The 18,307-nt window shown below is 39.3% G+C and overlaps 1 protein-coding gene across 1 annotated transcript in view; it reads right to left on the minus strand.

Annotated features, from left to right (window-relative positions):
- The window catches only part of LOC126035393 (myocyte-specific enhancer factor 2C-like), an 81,730-nt gene extending 67,123 nt beyond the window's left edge, over positions 1–14,607 (minus strand). Inside the window, 4 exon segments of the mRNA XM_049793954.1 lie at positions 6,164–6,204; positions 9,381–9,484; positions 10,126–10,226; positions 14,470–14,607. Of these exon segments, the coding sequence (XP_049649911.1) occupies positions 6,164–6,204; positions 9,381–9,484; positions 10,126–10,226; positions 14,470–14,493 (270 nt within the window). The 5' untranslated portion in view covers positions 14,494–14,607.
- Positions 14,608–18,307: the final 3,700 nt, after the last annotated feature.

The following is an 18,307-nucleotide window of genomic DNA, read 5'->3' on the forward strand; positions in this document are numbered from 1 at the left end:
ACCTTTTCCAAATATTTTACTAGTTCTTCCAGATTCTGCACTTGTTCAGGGGTGAATTTCCAAAACATTGGAGGTGCCCACTTTTCTAGGTACTTGCCCATACTACCCCACACACCCTGCCACTCATAGTTATCCAGCCTTGGGGCACATATCTGGGTGATCTTCTTAAATAGCTGTTTAACCTTAAACGACAGCTGAACCACATTCAGAAGTATGCTAATTCCTAGCAGTAGGGCTAGGACCGTGCTGGTCCCAACATCCCAAGAGTATTCAATTTTTTCAAAATTCTCAAACACCATTGGAACTGGACTGAAGGAGAAAGGAGAGGGGAAGAAAGGTACCCCACCCATAGACTGGTTTTCCAAGGAGGAAAGGTAAATGGTATAATTATTAATAGTTTCCCACAGATGGCTCCCGCAGTATAAAGGTGACAATGCTAAGTGAAATACCAGATTAATCCCACAGCCGATGACTTTAATCATACCATAAACCAGTGTTATAAAATACATCAAAACGAAAACCTTAATCCACCTCCCACGGATGATAAGCAGCAGAAGAGGAACTACATACAGCAAGCAAGGTGATACATAACAGAACTTTAAAAACCAGAGCAACAACTCTAAGAACACATAAATCAACATAGTGACCAGCGACTATTAGACCAATATAATGAATGCTTATAAAAATTTGTTTTAACAAGCTCTCGTCAGGTTTGTCATTATCTCAACCCTTCGAGCCCCACGTTGGGCGCCAAAATGGACTGTTGTGGTTTAACCCTAGCCAGCAACTAAGCACCATGCAGCCGCTCACTCACTCCCCCCCATCCAGTGGGATGGGGGAGAAAATCGGGAAAAGAAGTAAAACTCCTGGGTTGAGATAAGAATGGTTTAATAGAACAGAAAAGAAGAAACTAATAATGATAACACTAATAAAATGACAACAGTAGTAATGAAAGGATTGGAATGTACAAATGATGCGCAGTGCAATTGCTCACCACCCGCCGACCAACACCCAGCTAGTCCCCGAGCGGCAATTCACCACCCCACCCCCCCCCCCACTTCCCAGTTCCTATACTAAATGGGACGTCACCTGGTATGGAATACCCTGTTGGCCACTTTGGGTCAGCTGCCCTGACTGTGTCCTGTGCCAACTTCTTGTGCCCCTCCAGCTTTCTTGCTGGCTGGGCATGAGAAGCTGAAAAATCCTTGACTATAGTCTAAACACTACTTAGCAACAACTGAAAACATCAGTGTTATCAACATTCTTCTCATACTGAACTCAAAACTGCACTGTACCAGCTATTAGGAAGACAGTTAACTCTATTCCAGCTGAAACCAGGACCGCTCCAAAGGAGGTAAAGGCCTGAGCCGTAGCCAGGCCAAGATCTCCTCTAGGAAACCCACAAAGGAACAGAGCAACACAGTGAAAGTTGTGGTTACAAGGAGTCTCGTGCATACCTCTCCCATTCTATGTAATTTGACTACGAGCCAGCCACTTTATCCCATAAATATGACAGCCTAAGTGAGCCTCCTTTGAGCTCGCCCTGCTAGGAAGCGTGGCTGCATGGCAGTAATCTCCAGCAATGACATCTTTTACCAGCGACAGATTCTTGGATGAGCCCAATTTGAATTCTCCCTGGATGGCAACTGGACTGCATGCCAGGCAACTCTCCCCTTGAGCAGGGACGCCTCTCAGTATTAAGAGATATTAGTCATTTAGCTTAAATAAGTAAGTTTTAAATAGAGTGAATCACTTCGAGTTATAATATTGTGTGATTTAGTGTGCTGTTTGCTTAGCTTTACTTAGCATGAGTAGCTAGATTTGCTGAAGTCTTAGGCCATAAGCTGTAAACTTTCACTTAGATTTACTGAACGTGTATCTACTTAGTCAAAACAGGGGTCTCCAGAGCCAGGGTAAATCAGAAGATAAGGAGGCTTCAAGGCTACACAGTCAACAGCACCTGCAACTCGACAAGATAACGAATCGCCTGTCTGGAGACAGTGAAGGAATCCAATAAGGAGTCAGAAGGTGTCAGGCCAGAAACACTACTGGACCAAAGGGTGTGTGGAAGATGTGTGAAGAGAGTGTGAAGAATGTGTGAGGGGTGGGTGAATAGTCTGTAAGGGTATAATTGCCCAGGGATTTGTTTGTTCAGGTCTGTCCCTCCCCGGAGGCACCCAGCTGGAGCTGACCCAGCTGCTGTACCACTCTATTAAATTATTTATTTTTATAAGACTCAATGCTTGAGAGTCTGTTTTGGAAAACTGAGGGCTCAAACTTTGGAACAAACTAACACCGGACGCCTGGACGGAAGGTAAGTGATTAATAGCATGCTAAACTTTGAAATCCTAAGTGATATAAAGGATTGATTGTGCACATATAATTCCTTTAGCCATAAACCCTTGACCAAGTCTGAGACTAAATCCAGATCCAGCCACACCTAGACTCCTCTCTGAGAAGGAGTTTAGAAAGCAAGGGGGTCCATTCTGAACCTTGTGACTCAACGGGAGGGTCTTCCTTATGTTTTTGCATCTCTGATCTCTGTGCAAATCATTCTAAATTGATTCTAACTTGATTTTCCTTTGTATGTTTCTCCCATGTAGTAATAGAGTGAACCTTGCCATTGAACTCTGTTAAATTGCACTTCTACAGATTCTTTAAGGATCCTAAATCACACATCTGCGACAGGTGTCCTAATGAGCAAGAACGCACAGACAAAATAAAGAGTGAAATCCTTGTCTCACTGAAGTAAAGCATACAATTTCTACAGACTTCACTAGGAAAAGAATTTTATCCAAAGAATCCAAGTTATTCTAGAGGAATATTTGTAATTTCTTGTCATAAAGGAAAAGTCAGCCATGCCTGTCTTTAAAATCCTACTTACAAGAATCATACTTTGGATGACTCAATTGTATGTTACATGTGAACTTAGGGCTTTCTTACTTTCAAACCTTCTTAGTTGTCTTTTTATAAATACAAATATTGAGACATTGGCAATTAGAGAGACGATGAGACAGAGAATAACTAAATAAATTACTAAATCAACACTTACACAGCTGATGGAAGCCTAACAAAGGCCAAATTTTCACAGATTTCCATCGAGGTCTCCTCAGAATGAGTTTACATGGAACTCTTTATGGATAAGAGGTCACATGAGTTAGCTGAAGATACACACATCCAACCTTTGCATATGACACACAAAGTCATTGTGAGATTTTTTGACTTATAGATGGACAGCAGCCTCCATCCTTTTAAATCCATTCTCAAAGGTTTGCTGATGTGATATTTACCTGTATGAAGAGTCTGAATTAGATCAGTTGTCTAGGGCAGAAATAGAACTTCATTTTGGAAAGGCCTATGTTGACTGCCTACATAGACATGAATTTCAGGTACTGTAAGATAGACAATTTCCTTCATACTATATATTAGAGCTGTCAAACAAGTTCTAGTGTTATTGCTTTATCACGAATCTCCCACTAGTAGGTACTTTCCCTAAAACATCAACTAGACTGACGTAGGACTGGAAAAAGTATGTACCCTCCATATACAGATGAAAGTTTGGAAAAGCAACACTTAATGGCATAAAAATAGTAGAAAAAAAGGAAAAGAAAAAGAACCTGAGAGCTGTTGTGTTGCTCAGTTCTTATCCCCCTTCATGGTTTTTCAGACCTGCCAATTTATGATTTCTTAGTGTTTGGCACTATTGCATCATGAACTCTGTTATGAATGACTGTATGTTCATTCCTTTGGACTGTAAACTTCCTTGGACAGGAAGTGATGTTTACTATACTTTCGTACAGCATCTTGCCCAATCTTTAGATCAGAGGTCTGTGGGCAATTGGACAGACTGAGTGATAAGGGAAGGGTAATAACTTATTACACTGGTCCTGGCAACCCCAGTCCCAACAGGTTGCCTATAAACTGGTTTGGGAATCACTGTTCTAAGCTCATTTATTTAACATATTACATGCCCATGGCCTAAGAATTATCTTCTCTTGACTATGCCAAACATGATTTAAGGGCACAGTGGAGATATTAAATTTCTGTTATTTAGTATTAGTTTGCTTATTTATATTATGGTTGCAAAAGACACTAATGGAGTTAGTTGCCATTGAAATCCTTGCTTACTTTTGCTCCTACTTGTAGATTTATTTGAGCAGATTGTTTCTTTTTAGTAAAACATCCTGGCAGATCCAGGACCTGAACTCTCATAAGGCCACTGTTAGCTTGCGCTTAATTTCCAGAAAGAAATGACCAGCTGCTCATTTATAGGTAAATATGTGATACAGTTATTAAAAAGACATGGGATTATTATTTCAAAAAGAACTACTGATCTTTTAAGTGACTAATAATTTTAAAGAACAGCTTTAACGGTAGTTTAAGGATGCTTGATTTACAGAGAAACAGCACTTGGCTCCTCTGACAGCATTTTTAGAGCCCCAAATACTTTTGAATAAGTCGTTCCTTTACTATTAATGTCAAGATGGAGGCCGTACAGAAACCAAATGGTGAAAAAAATTACAGAAAGCAAATAAACAATTAAAGCAAAAATTATATTTTTTATTATACTCATCCTGGATTTAAAAATGAGAATGAAATTTTCCTTCTATTTTATTATTTATTATCATTTATTTGTTTAAAAATCACAGAAATTCTGTTGATTTAGATGGGCTTATTCCATACAGAAGAAAATCATAAAATACAAAATGTCATAACCTGAAAACCATATGGAAACAAAATGAAAACTATAACTCAGTTGGGAGCTTTAAAAATTGAATGTTTCAAGTACAGATGCAAAGACAGACTTCCCCAAATTTTTTTATTTTAAAACTATTGAAATATTTTTTAAGTCTTAATCTTTCATTAGGCTTTCAGCATAAATATTGAGCCACTGTATAAAGCCTGAGTTCAGATAATTTGCAGAACTAAAATTTGTACTTCATAGACATTATTTGTTTCTGGTCAAGTTACTGTTGACTTAACTGGTTTTGTTTAAGACTAAATATGCTCCCTAAAAATTAAAACAAATTCAAATACTTTATTATGTGAACAGGTAGCATGTCACAGTTTTCATGTTAGTTACAGGGTAAGCTGAAGGGTGCAACTCTAAAATGGTTTTAGAACGTACTGATTTAGGTCCAAAAAATTCTTGTTCTTTCTTTCAATCAAAAGTTTCTGGTTTGTGAGAATGGTGCCAAAGACATTGCTGCATTTATAATTTGGCAACTATAATAAATGGGAAGTTCAATTCTATTGGCAGTTGCTACTATCACATGATATAAATTGTTCAATCGGTTTTTGGCTAAGAATGAATTTACTTTAATAAACCTGAGATAACATTGGTTTAAGTTAAAAATACCACTTCTGATATTTATTCATGTAGGATAATAAAGTAGTAGTCAGCTTTCTTATGTTTTATTTATGGTTTGGGTTTACTCCCAAGACAAATTATGGATGATTTCAGGGTTATTACTTGAAATAAACCACACACACACCTCCCCCCCACCCCACCCCTGTTTTCAAAACACAGGCATAACAAACCTAAATATCTTTTTCCATTTCCTATATTGCAGTTATAATGTAATTTGTTAAAGTAATGCAGAAACTGAGATCTGGTGTTAGCAATCAAAAGTAGTTTCATTTTGTAGTGACAGAAATTAAACCCTTTAGACTCTTTTTCTTCGAGTATGTTATCTTGAATATATGCCATTTTTGAATCCTGCAGAAAAATGTAAATTCATAAAGTTCTAATTTGGCAAGATATATAAACCCTGACAGATTAAACCACATGATCATGCTATCAGCTTCTAAGATCCAAATTAGAAAAAAAACCACAGAGGTCTCTGTTTCTTAGAGAACAAAGTTTTGACTGAACAGGACTATATAATGGACCCAAAAGTTTTTATGGAAAGGCTAATATGAAGGAAATCAGACAGTTGTATACATGGAATTAGGTGAAGTGCAAGATTTTCAACAGTGCTGAACACCAGTCTCTTCCTACTGAGAAGCACACTTCCCAGCCTTCCAGTTGGGGGAACTAAGCCAATGCTCAGCACTTTCTAATATCCCAGCTCCAATATGGAGCTATTTTAGGACTCAGCCTTTGGAGGAAGTCCCTTATTCCATTACAATGCTAAACAAATTCTTTTCTCTTTACTTGCACTGTGCCTGCGCCCCTTGTGAGGTCTCCACCCATCAGGCCACCTAGGGGGTTGAAACAGAATACTTCAAATGAATACAATAAAACATAACAAGCTGTCCTGGTTTCAGCTGGGATAGAGTTAACTGTCTTCCTAGTAGCTGGTACAGTGCTATGTTTTGAGTTCAGTATGCGAAGAATGTTGATAACACTGATGTTTTCAGTTGTTGCTAAGTAACGTTTAGTCTCAAGTCAAGGATTTTTCAGTTTCTCATGCCCAGCCTGCAAGAAGCTGGAGGGGCACAAGAAGTTGCCACAGGACACAGCCAGGGCACCTGACCCAAAGTGGCCAACAGGGTATTCCATACCATGCGATGCCACATCTAGTATAGAAACTGGGGGAGTGGGGGTGGGGGGATCGGCGCTTGGGGACTAGCTGGGTGTCAATTGGTGGGTGGTGAGCAATTGCACTGCGCATCATTTGTATATTCCAATCCTTTTATTATTATTGTTGTCATTTTATTAGTGTTATCATTATTAGTTTCTTCTTTTCTGTTCTATTAAACTGTTCTTACCTCAACCCACGAGTTTTGCTTCTTTTCCCGATTTTCTCCCCCATCCCACTGGGTGGGGGGGGAGTGAGTGAGTGGCTGCGTGGTGCTTAGTTGCTGGCTGGGGTTAAACCATGATACAGGCAAACACAAAAAACATTTTCTCTAACTTCAATTTGATGTCAGAAGGACAATCTCTTATTGAAACCATAGGAACAAGAATGGAAGGTCCCTACATTGAATCCATTGAAGCAAGGAGGTGAAACAATGAGGTTCTGTCAATCCTATTGCCTTACTTCTCATTTATATCACAAGTGCCCAGTTCTGGAGTAGTGTCAAGAAAAAAGTGTGTCCTTAGCTAACTTAGCTTGATTTTAATATTAAAAATTATACCCACTTGTGCATAATGAGTATGTAAAACCACTTTAATATAATGAGTTAGGTAATTATCTAGACATGTGTAGAAGTACTTTTGTTATATAAATTGTTTGTAACCAATCATGTATTTTGTTACCACTTTTTCCTTGATCTTGACATGTATACAAGACCCTGTTTGCGTTTCAAGTGTGTGCTAGCTTTTTGGAGTTACCACCTAGCACCCATCTCTGCACAGACATGAAATAAACAAATATCTCGACTCTGTTATCAGCTCTTTGCACACTGGGTGAAGAACCCCGTTTTGGGACAACAAAATGGCTTGATCCAATACACAGTTCTGTTTTCCTCTGCCTCCAACAGGCACCAGATCAGGACCACAGTCATAAAATTGTAATGTTTAATGCTACACATAGAAGATATTTGCCTGTCAAGGAAAAACAAAATATGCAGTACCTAACATTTCATTAGTTTATTTCCATACTTCCACAGCATATGAAAAAATAATTATATTGGTCACATCCCAATTTTTCAGGACGACGACTCAGGTTTGCTGATTCCCAGGTCAGGACTAAGGTGAAACAACACCAGGGATCCTTTAACTCACAAAACACAACTTTTATTCGCTCATAACAAGAATTGGCATGCTCACCACAAAAATTGGTATGCTCACAACAAGAATTGGCATGAAACTACGTCAGTAAACTGTGTAACATGTGCTAACCATATGTCACCAAACATATACTACAGGCCTTGCTTATTTTCTGGTCAGTTCAGGGAAAACAATAAGGAGAGCCCTCCAGTTGAGTCATGAGGTTCAGAGCAGACCCCCTTGCTTTATAGACTCCCTCTCAGTGAGGAGCCTAGGGGCAGCTAGTCCCAGACTTGGTCAATAGTCTATGTCTAAAGGGATAAAGTGTAAGAATTACAGAAAAAAGAGAGAGAGAGAGAAGAGAAAAATTTCACCTGTCCTGGGTCCAGCATTGGTTCAATCAGCCAAGGGGCCCAATTCCAGTGGGCTTGCACACCTGGGGCTTCAGTTTGTGTCCTTTTATCATCCTTGCCCCCTCCTTTGGGTGGGCACTGGAACTTATTAGCCTAATTAGGTGTCATGAGCAGTTTGTGAGCCTTTGGGAAACGGGTTGTTGGGCTTGGGGGTCATTTGGGGAGTAACTTCCCCTTCCCTGCAGACATGATCTTTTGCCATGCATGGTGAACTGTCCTGCTCAACATATCAGAACAGCATGGTGAGTTGCCTTGTTCAGCATATCATAACAGGGAGCATGCCCTCTGTCCTGTTGCTGATGGGTGCTGATTGGCTTCTTTTCACCTGTGGTTCCTTGCTATGCAGGGTTTGTTGTTATGCAGAATTCATAGTTTAGCAGAACTTGCCCCACCACAATGTTTGAGACATTAACTCTTTCAGTCTCTCACAATTGGAAAGTTATGTCTAGTATTCCTTTATTTGAAAACTATATTTAGTTCAGTATTAGTTTGAAAAGCAAAGGCTTCTACATAGGCTGAGAAGACACTGAAAGTACCTGTAAGAGATGCTAACAGATACTGTAATACATATTTGCATAACTTTTTATTTTCTCAGACTTTCATAGACATTCACTCCAAGGATTTTTAATACTTCTCTTTGTGCTTGGAGACCTCAAATTGTTCTTTGAACCCTGTATACTTAAGGGTGTTGATGTTGCTTCAGACAGACAGATTGAATGAACCTAACCCCCCTTTATCCTGTTCATAGGTGACCCCTCGTCATCACTAGTACAGAGTATAGCCTCTTGCTATTATACAAGGCACTCAAGTACAGAGCTCAACTAGCATTTAACTATCAAGGAACTTGTGAATGCATAAATAATAAGAAATTCTGTGTTTAGCCACTAGACTGCTGATTTAACAAGTGGCCTATTTTACTTGCTTCAACTTGTTTGCATTGGCCACACATTATCCCCTGTCCTCTTAAGTTTTATGGTGTAGTGAGTTCTTGCATGAATTAAGTAGACAAGCTGCCCTTTTATGAAACAGCAAACTGTCTGCCCTTTTATCCTTTATTGACTTCCTTTAATCTTAGTCAATATCCAGCTTTTTCTAGAACACTGCATTTTTATTATTTTCTAAATCGGGAATAGAAACCTCTTTGGCTTTTCCTTTGATTTTTCAGTGCAGAAATTTTGGGAAACTGTTATGTCTGGTAAATGACTGTTATGAGTTCTTGTTTCTCAGAGGACAGTTTAAAGTGACCTAAAGGCACACAAGCAGATGATAAAAAAAGAACATTTAAAGGGATGGGATTGAGCAGAGCCTACCTGTGTTACCTGCACTCAGAGGCTGATGCATCACACCAGGAGACATGCTATTTCTTTGCAAAGAAGGATGGGCCAGTAGCAAAAGATTGGGGTTACCCAGTGAGCTTGATAGCATATTTCCATACATTCTGTATGGTATGTCTAAATATTTTGATGGTTTTAATATTTTGTACCAGCCATGGAAACTGGTTTGCTGCTAGATGACTGTAAAAGTGAGATTTGGTAAATAATTATTAGAAAACTTATACTAACACTATGATTGAAACAATAGACAAAAGTATAGCCAAGCAATTAACTAGTAGAGGTAGTTACTCCTAAGTTTTGCAGTTCTTGGCTCTTATGACTAGATGTTCCTGTACGCTAGATGAGAACAATGTTGAAACTGACCACATGTGATTGAAACTGCATTAAGCTTCAAGATCAAACAAGGACAAGAACAAAGACTTCAAGGACAGCCAGCAAGAACTTCAAATGGGTCGGTGGTCGCAAAAGCAGCCCTTCGACTCAAATGGATCCTTTACTGCACATGATGGGATGTAGGCTGTACTATGATAATCAATTATAACATTTATCATCTGTATGTATACTAATCTGATTAATATGCAATTAGTTATTCTATATAACCTGTTTGTGCTAAAGCTGTGGCATGCACACTAGGTGGAACTATGCCCCGCACATCCAGTGCTGCAATAAAGAATGCCTGCTTTCTAAAACTCCAAAACGAGTCTTAGAGAGTTTCTTTGACTGGCTTTTCAGTATCAAGCTGACTGGGTTACTGTATACCAAATTGCTGTGGTTGGACACTAGAATAGAAACTGGTATCTCAAAGTTCGGTGGTAGAACAGCCTGTACAAGTAAAAAAGGGGAAATAAAGACAAGAATAGTATAGAAACACAACAATCTTCAAGTATAGTTGCTCCATATTTAGTTCAAATATTTTGTACCTAGCGGTTAAAATATTTAAGCTCCCACACACTAAGAGACAAGAGAAGAGGTTTAAACAGTTACCAAGGCTTTTAAATATGGTTTTCAAAATCATTATTCCATCTTCCTTTAATGCAGCTTGTACATTTACTTTGTAAGAACTGGAATGATATTTTTTGTTTGTTTAAAACAAAACCCTGCTTTATGAAGCTTAATATTTTTTCTTTCATTCAGTGAAGTTATAATTGTTCACTTGTGATATCTTATAGTGTCACAGGTGATTGCAAGATCAAAGGTATGTGATTATGATGACTTCATTGCATGGAGAAAAATTAGATGGGGCGGAAAGCAAAGAGGAAAGCTTTAATTTCAGCATATGTTGCTTTAGCAACCAGAATGATTCCAAATCATGTTTAAGGCACCAACACAATAAAAGACCTTTTTTTAAAAAGTTTCTATCTTAGCTTGGAAAGGGCTTAAAAGAAACAAAATTCTACTTAAGGACATGTAGCAAATACAAGAACTTTACATATAGATACACCATTCTTTGGCTTTTTTTTTTTGGGGGGGGGGGGGGGTGGTGGTGTTTGTTGATGCCTGTTCAACCAGGCCTTCATCTATTTAGAGACAGCAATACTTATAGCTCCCTTCTAGTGAACTATTTCTGTCTCCTCTGCTTTCATCACTCTTATGAAAATTACAAAGAAATGTATAATTATTATCAGATGTTTTAGAACAAAATAAATACTTATCCCCAGAAAATTATCTGAGGAAATGCTATTGGCCTTAGCTGTTAAGAGGAAAAGCTAATTTTATTTTCATTTAGCAGCAGCTTTGTTCAAGACCAGGCACAGGCATTGAATTGTTTTTTAAATTTTGTTAGTGATTTAATGGCTTGACTTGTTGACTTTTTGTTCAGTTTTGTTTTCTTACTCCCAGATTTCTTAGCTACCTTTTGATGATCACAAGTAAATGAATATAACTTCCCTGAAGCTATACTGATTTGCACAGTTAAGGATCATGTCTTATATTTACAAATTTACATTATATACTAGCCTTGAGCTCCATCTTGCCCATTAGATTTAGGCTTACACTAAGAGAAGGAGCTCCTATTGCATTAAGGGACAACACCTACTGATTCTTCCTTTTGTGGTAAGCAGCTTGCTGGTGCATACAGACTGCGAGCTCTGTGTGTGAAGTATTCAAAGGGATATCCTATTTATATAAAAAGAAATGCTAACATTTTGCAGTTCTGTAGTGCATCTCTGAAGCAATTTCACAATAAGATAATAAATTGTACCTTGTAAGATCCCTGCAAGGTAGGAAGTTATACCCAAAACACACCTCAGGAAACCAGAAGAGGCAAGTTAATAGCTGGACTAGGACTATATCTGGTTTTAAATCTGACATCAAAAGGTTAAGTTTAATGAAAGCAACTAGAGGGAAATTTCATTAAGTTTTAGGAGGACAAAAGTGATGTACCATGTTTAGATTAGCTGTATTGATTCTAATTTCTAGATCTTTCTCAGTTTTATAGAAAAGGCATTTTTCCCAAATACATATGGAGGTAAAGAAGGTGACAGAAGTCACTTTGAGCCAGGAATGAGTTCTTCCTTCCCCGCCCCCCCCCCCCCCCCCCCCCCATTTCTTAAGACTTGAAGTGGTTATAATGTGCTGCTTTCCTGGAACAAAACCAAGCAGCATGAGAGACAATGAAGGATCTGAAGAACCACCAAACCCCCAGTTTTTAAAGATGGAAAAGTAACTTGGTTAAATTCTATCTAATTGCAAATTCTGTTGCCTTAGTTTGAACAAACCAAATGTCAACCTTGAAAGAGAATAGCAATGGCAATTGGTATGATTTTGAATTGAAAAAAGGTTAAGTGTTTCAGCTTATAACAGTCATCCAAAGTGTTGCAGTCATTGCTTTATTGAACTGAGTTGTACCCTGGAAAACCAAATTCATGGTGACATCTTTAAAACTTTTTTGTTGAGAAAAACAGCCAAACAAAATAAGCAAATGGAAAGGGAAGCAAGAATGATAGAATATACATGTATACGTCCCTGATGCTTTATATAAATGTTGAGCATTCTTAACAAGCCATTCCAAATTCTCATTTGTCAAATTTGGTACTATTCTGGTCTCTCTGAAAAAATATTTATTATTTAAATTTTTTGCAAAAACATGTTTAGCATAGATATGTGAACTTCTTCAAATTTTTTAATTAAAACTCATGTGAAAATTTTTCTTCTGAGAATTAATATAAAGAACACTTACACTGTGTGAGACAGAACATCCTTAAGAAGTATTCTCAGCTTAGATATCAAATTTTGCACTGTCCTGGTTTTGGCAAGGATAGAGTTAATTTTCTTTCTAGTAGCTGGTATAGTGTTATGTTTTGGATTTAGTATGAGAATAATGTTCATAACACACTGATGTTTTCAGTTGTTGCTAAGTAATGTTTATACAAAGTCAAGGATTTTTCAGCTTTTCATGCCCAGCCAGCAAGAAGGCTGGAGGGGACACAGCTGGGACAGCTGACCCAAACTGGCCAAAGGGATATTCCATACCATGTGACATCATGCCCACAATATAAAGTGGGGGGGGTTGGCCTGGGGGGCAGATCACTGCTTGGGAACTAACTGGGCATCAGTCGGAGAGTGGTGAGCAATTGCATTGTGCATCACTTGTTTTGTATATTCCAATTCTATTATTATTACTGTTGTAATTTTATTATTATCAGTATCATTATTGTTGTCGTCTTTTCTGTCCTATTAAACTGTCTTTATCTCAACCCACGAGTTTTACTTGTTTTTTCCCCCCCAATTCTCTCCCCCATCCCACTGGATGGGGGAGAAGTAAGTGAATGAGTGGCTGCGTGGTGCTTAATTGCTGGCTGGGGTTAAACCACAACATGCACACACAATTGACTAGGAGTACAGAAGAGACTTTGCTCATTGTAGGTGTGCAGACATCCTCTTTTGCAGCTAACCATACAACCTACATGTGGGAATGATGGATGAACACATCCAAATAATTGCACTCTTCTAAAAGCAAGTAGTTATCTATGCAAATTCAGATGCTTCTTTGAACCTGGGCAAATCTTTGTGTTTGCTAATCTTTCTTCCACACAGAAGGGTCAAACAGAATCTCCACATTCTATTTGTCAGCTTTATAAATCTAATCTTAAGCATAATGACAAAATAGCCTGCCCCTCCATCTTGTGCAAACAAAATAGCACATGCAGAGTTATTTCTCTTAGATATCTGGCAAGGCATATGACTGATGGTTAGAAATTTTTTACTTCATTAAAACAAAATTTAGCTCTTGCTAAAGCATTAAAGAAATGCTGATGAGATAAAAGCAAATTCTCTGATAAAGCTGAAAAATTACCACAACACACAAACATATCTGAATCCTACCATTAGGCTCTCATGTAGTTTGTTTCTCTGCAGTGAGCAAGTACCTGTAACCCTTCAGTGCTCCAGTTAAGTGTGGCAGAAACACTTAAAAACTGAAATAGCACATAGAGAATGCACTAATTCATATATATAAAGGATTTTCAGTTCTACGTTGTTTTTTCTATATCACCACAAAAAGTATTCTGTGGGTTTGTTAGCCTGTCCACATAGAAAGATTTCCTTCATTATTTTTTTAGATATAATTTGGGCAAGTGGTGTGGTAAAACAGTTCTGTAAATCAAGTGAATATAATGTGTATATATATAATTCACTTCCTTCTGTAGGTTTCACCTATAGAAGACTTTGGTATGTGTCAGAGGCAGAGACTTGGAAGAAAAATACGTTATGTGAAATTTTCTGACCACAGTATTTAATTATATATTGTGCTATTAAAGACTGTTTCCAGCTGAAATGTTTTCCTTAAGAAGCCAGAACTGAAAGGGTTATGGTTTGTTACTGCAACAGTTGTTAGCAGACAGCCATCTAACCTTTGGTACTTACAAGGTTTTTTTATGGTTCTTGATCATATTATCAAATTCTTCATTAATTGTTTTGTATTTTTCTTCAGTGTATGGGGTGAGAGTGTAAGAGGAGTCAGGATCAGGGCTTTCACAACCTTTGATTTCTTTCTTGCTCAATGCCTGCCAGGCTTAGAGAAATATCAAAAAGTAAAAAATAATTAAAGGCAGCTCAGAGTATTTACACATAATCTTTGCCTGCTGATCATTAGATCAGTATCTTCATCATTTTTCCTGTACTTGTCCTCAGACTCAGTGATGTGACCTACTGAATCATCTGCATCGGGGTCTGGACTGTCACAGCCACACAGTACTTTCTTTCTCAATGTCTGAAAAACATAATTTGGAAAGTTCAGTACATGACAGCCTGCAAGAGAGACTCAGCATTGTTACAGTAACACAAACTGCCCAGCAGTGGAAGGTTTTATACTGTACTTCAGGGAAAGAAACTGGCTATAGATCCACTATCTACACCATCCACCATGTTACAGATGCATGACTAACCAAATCCAATAGGTGTTAAAACTTAAGATTTATTCTTCAGCAAAAGTTAGAAGTCCGGTAACATTTTATAAAACCACAGGCTCAATGATGTAAAGAGAATTAATACTACATGGCCGACTTAAAAATCCCCAAGATTTAAAGTGATGGCTCAAAACACTCGTATCACTCACCTAAAAGCTGAGAGCTCTCTTCCTCGAGGACTTACCTCGGGTGGTGCCCCGTCCCGAGGGGGAGTCCCCGACTACAGACCCACTGCCCTGAGTAGGACTGATTGCCACATGTCCTCCGGCAGGACCCCGTTTATACCCCTGTTGAATCTGACCTGTGGTCATTTAATCCTATTGGCTAGGAGGGTCACCTCGGTGTACCTGGCACATCTCGATTGGCCAGTTCAAATTTCAACCTGCAGCCTCCAGGGTTTCATTCCCCTTCTCCCTTCCTGGAGAAGTTTTGTTTCCTGCTGGCAGGATGGGTGTGTGTGTGTGTGTGTAATGCACAGCCACAATCCACCTTGTGACCACAGTCATGATTCGACTGGTTTCTTTGGAGTGGTGGTACTGTTATAAGTTGCGACGGAAATTTGTACACCAACTCGTGTATAATCCAATCAAGGTTTATTGAAGCAAGCAATCAAGCAGGCAAAACAGCGCTGGGTGGCTGGGGAGTCTCTGCTCCACCAACGGCACACACCTGATGCAGTAACGTGTCTCATAATTAAACAGTTAAGTGTTACATTTGTATGGGATTTCCCGGTATGCCTATACATATTCATGACCTATTCCCGCTTCGCATTAAAATTCATTCCAAGAGGTATTACAATTAATTCCAAGAGGTATTACAATTAGTTCTAAGAGGTATTACAATTAAGGTATTACAATTAATTCCAAGGGGTATTACAATTAGTTCCAAGAGGACACTCCCTCAAGTTTATCTATCCAAGCCACAGAATCGGCCTTAGCCGGTTTCTGGGATCAGTTCCTTATTTTCTCAGAAAACTGCTTTTGAGGAGTTATAAGATAAGGTAATCAAGACTGGCACATCCTACTTACTTAGCTCAATATCTAGTTTTTGCACCGGTTACTGCGGTTATTACGGTTAAAAGCAGCTTAATTACTGAGTTTTGTAGAGATCAATATATTTTACAATCAACAGGTCTGATTAACAAATTGGTCATGCAAAGTTTATTACAGTACAGTCACCTCTTGCCTCCAAAGTTAAAAGGGGGTGCAGTTTGCTGAGTTAGACGCTCATTGTGGGTCATCGTTCCCTTCTGGTCTAGAACCAAAGTGGAATATCAAACACAGGAATATCCAGTGTGTTATAGATGCTCGTGACAAATTGGAGGAGCCAATTTGTAGTGAATAAAAAGATCGAATTTATTAGCAAGCGATAAGAGAGCAAAACAGCGCTGAGCGGCTGGGGAGACAGTGCTCCGCCACAAGTTCGCAACTTTATGTTATAGTTACATTCCTTATATACAGTTCATGCACCCCTTTCTTGCAAGTCTCCGCCTTGTCCTGCTTCTTCTTTCTTCACTCGTGCAGGTTTGTTACTAGGCAGATTTGGTCGATCTTCTCAAGGACGAGTGTCTTTTGATGCAAAATGTCTTTTGATGTGGAGAAGTACAGTCTTGGCAGAATTAATCCCCTTATCTGGTAAATTGTAGCTGTTGTCTTTTCCCTCCTTATCTAGTAAGTTATAGCTGTTGTTCTTTTCCCTCCTTAGCTAGTAAGTTATAGCCGTTGCCCTCTTCCCGTGACCTTTATGCACCATTTAAGCAAGCCTTGTTACTTACACAAGGTATCTGCTAAATCTCAATATGTCTCTTCCCCCTTCCCGATTTCATGAACAAAGTTAACCCGTTCATTACACAGTGTATGGACAGTTCAAAGGAGTATACTTAATCGTTAGTACAGACTTCACTACCAAGTATTTGATAGAACTTATTGCAATATAGATTACAGTAATCATAACTACAAGCATTATTAAAGTTTAGAGAAGGCTGGTCACCCACCCCGTGAGAGAAAAAAAATCTGAATGTATTGAAACTTTTCCCAACCAGTTGGTCCCTGGTGCAGAAACAGTTGCCTCCGGGTCTCTTGAACTGTAAACTCAGTTTAGGGTGCTCTATAGATGTTCCTTGAGTACCATACACAGTTGCCCCCATGGAATTTTAGGGTGTAGTGTAGTACCATTCCAAATCCACCCCATGATCCCATGGGTTAGTTGGAGGATATAGTCACATCTGGTGACCAACTATAAAGAACACGATTATAACCTCATCCACCATCCAATCTGAACCTCCAACTATAATTGTTACATTGCTCTCATGCGAGCTCAAGGACTTGCGATATATTGATGTCCATCATTTTTGCCACGACATTATCATCCAGATCTTCACCATCCACACCTGTAACCATCATCACTGTCAGCAAAGGACTGGAATGACTTGTTCCTTCATGGTCCTGTAAAAAAGCACAAACTACACTTTGGTCTTAAAACCGGGTCACAGGGTTAGAAGTCCGGTATTATCCACCGGGCACTGATGCGGTGAGTCTTTCCACTCCCATCCAAGGCTTCCCAGGCATGCAGGCCACTGGGTTTTGCTAAGGTCATAGGAACAATACCAATGGAGGGCAGTTTCACCATGACAGGTTGGCCCACATATGTCTCCCGTGGGAAATGGTGTCTCTGGTCATCTGGTATAGAGTCCTTGCCCCTTAATGGTTCCATAGGACCGAATGCTCAAATTTTTGGACTTCCATAATTTCCCCACCAGTTCTTAACCGTAAAAACTGCCTGTGGTAATCGTGTGTCCCGGTGATGGTGTGAGACATCAGCATGTTTTTTTAATCAAGCCATTGGTTCATTCAACGATACCATTGGCTTGGGGGTAATATGGGATGTGAAACACCCATTTGATGCCTTCCCCTCACGCCCAGTCTTGTAACACTGTGGCTGTGAAATGTGATCCGTTGTCACTTTGAATGCATTCAGGAATAGGTAGAATACCAAAACAGTCTCACAAAACCTGGACTGTCTGGTCTCCAGTGGCTGTGCCAACAGCCGTTGCCATAGACAATCCTCATACTACTTCCACTCCTGCCAAAATATACTTCTTCCCATGAGATGGTATTAAAGGACCAATGTAATCAACCTGCCACATGCTCCAAAGAGCCTTGCCTTGTCTGATATGCTGGGCCGGAGCTTGGTTTGGGTGATTAGCCTTAAGCCTTATTCAGCATTGCGGGCAAGCTGTGAGGATTGCTTCACAGGTTTTCTTAGACACTGGCCAACCCCGAGATCAGCATTCATAATAGAGATCTGCTTTCCCTGAGCGGCCTCATTTGATATGCAACCATTCTGCTAGTGTATCCCAATCTTCCTTCTCACTGGTGACCATCCTGATTTGGGCCAGGTGGTCCACCTGTTGATTCCATTTCACAGCTGGGGTTCTATCCCAAGCATGTCCCTTCACCCATCCCACCTTTAAAGGTCAGGACCTCCCTATTGCCAGGA

Source organism: Accipiter gentilis, chromosome W, assembly GCF_929443795.1.
Source record: "Accipiter gentilis chromosome W, bAccGen1.1, whole genome shotgun sequence".
NCBI classification, from domain to species: Eukaryota; Metazoa; Chordata; class Aves; order Accipitriformes; family Accipitridae; genus Astur; species Astur gentilis.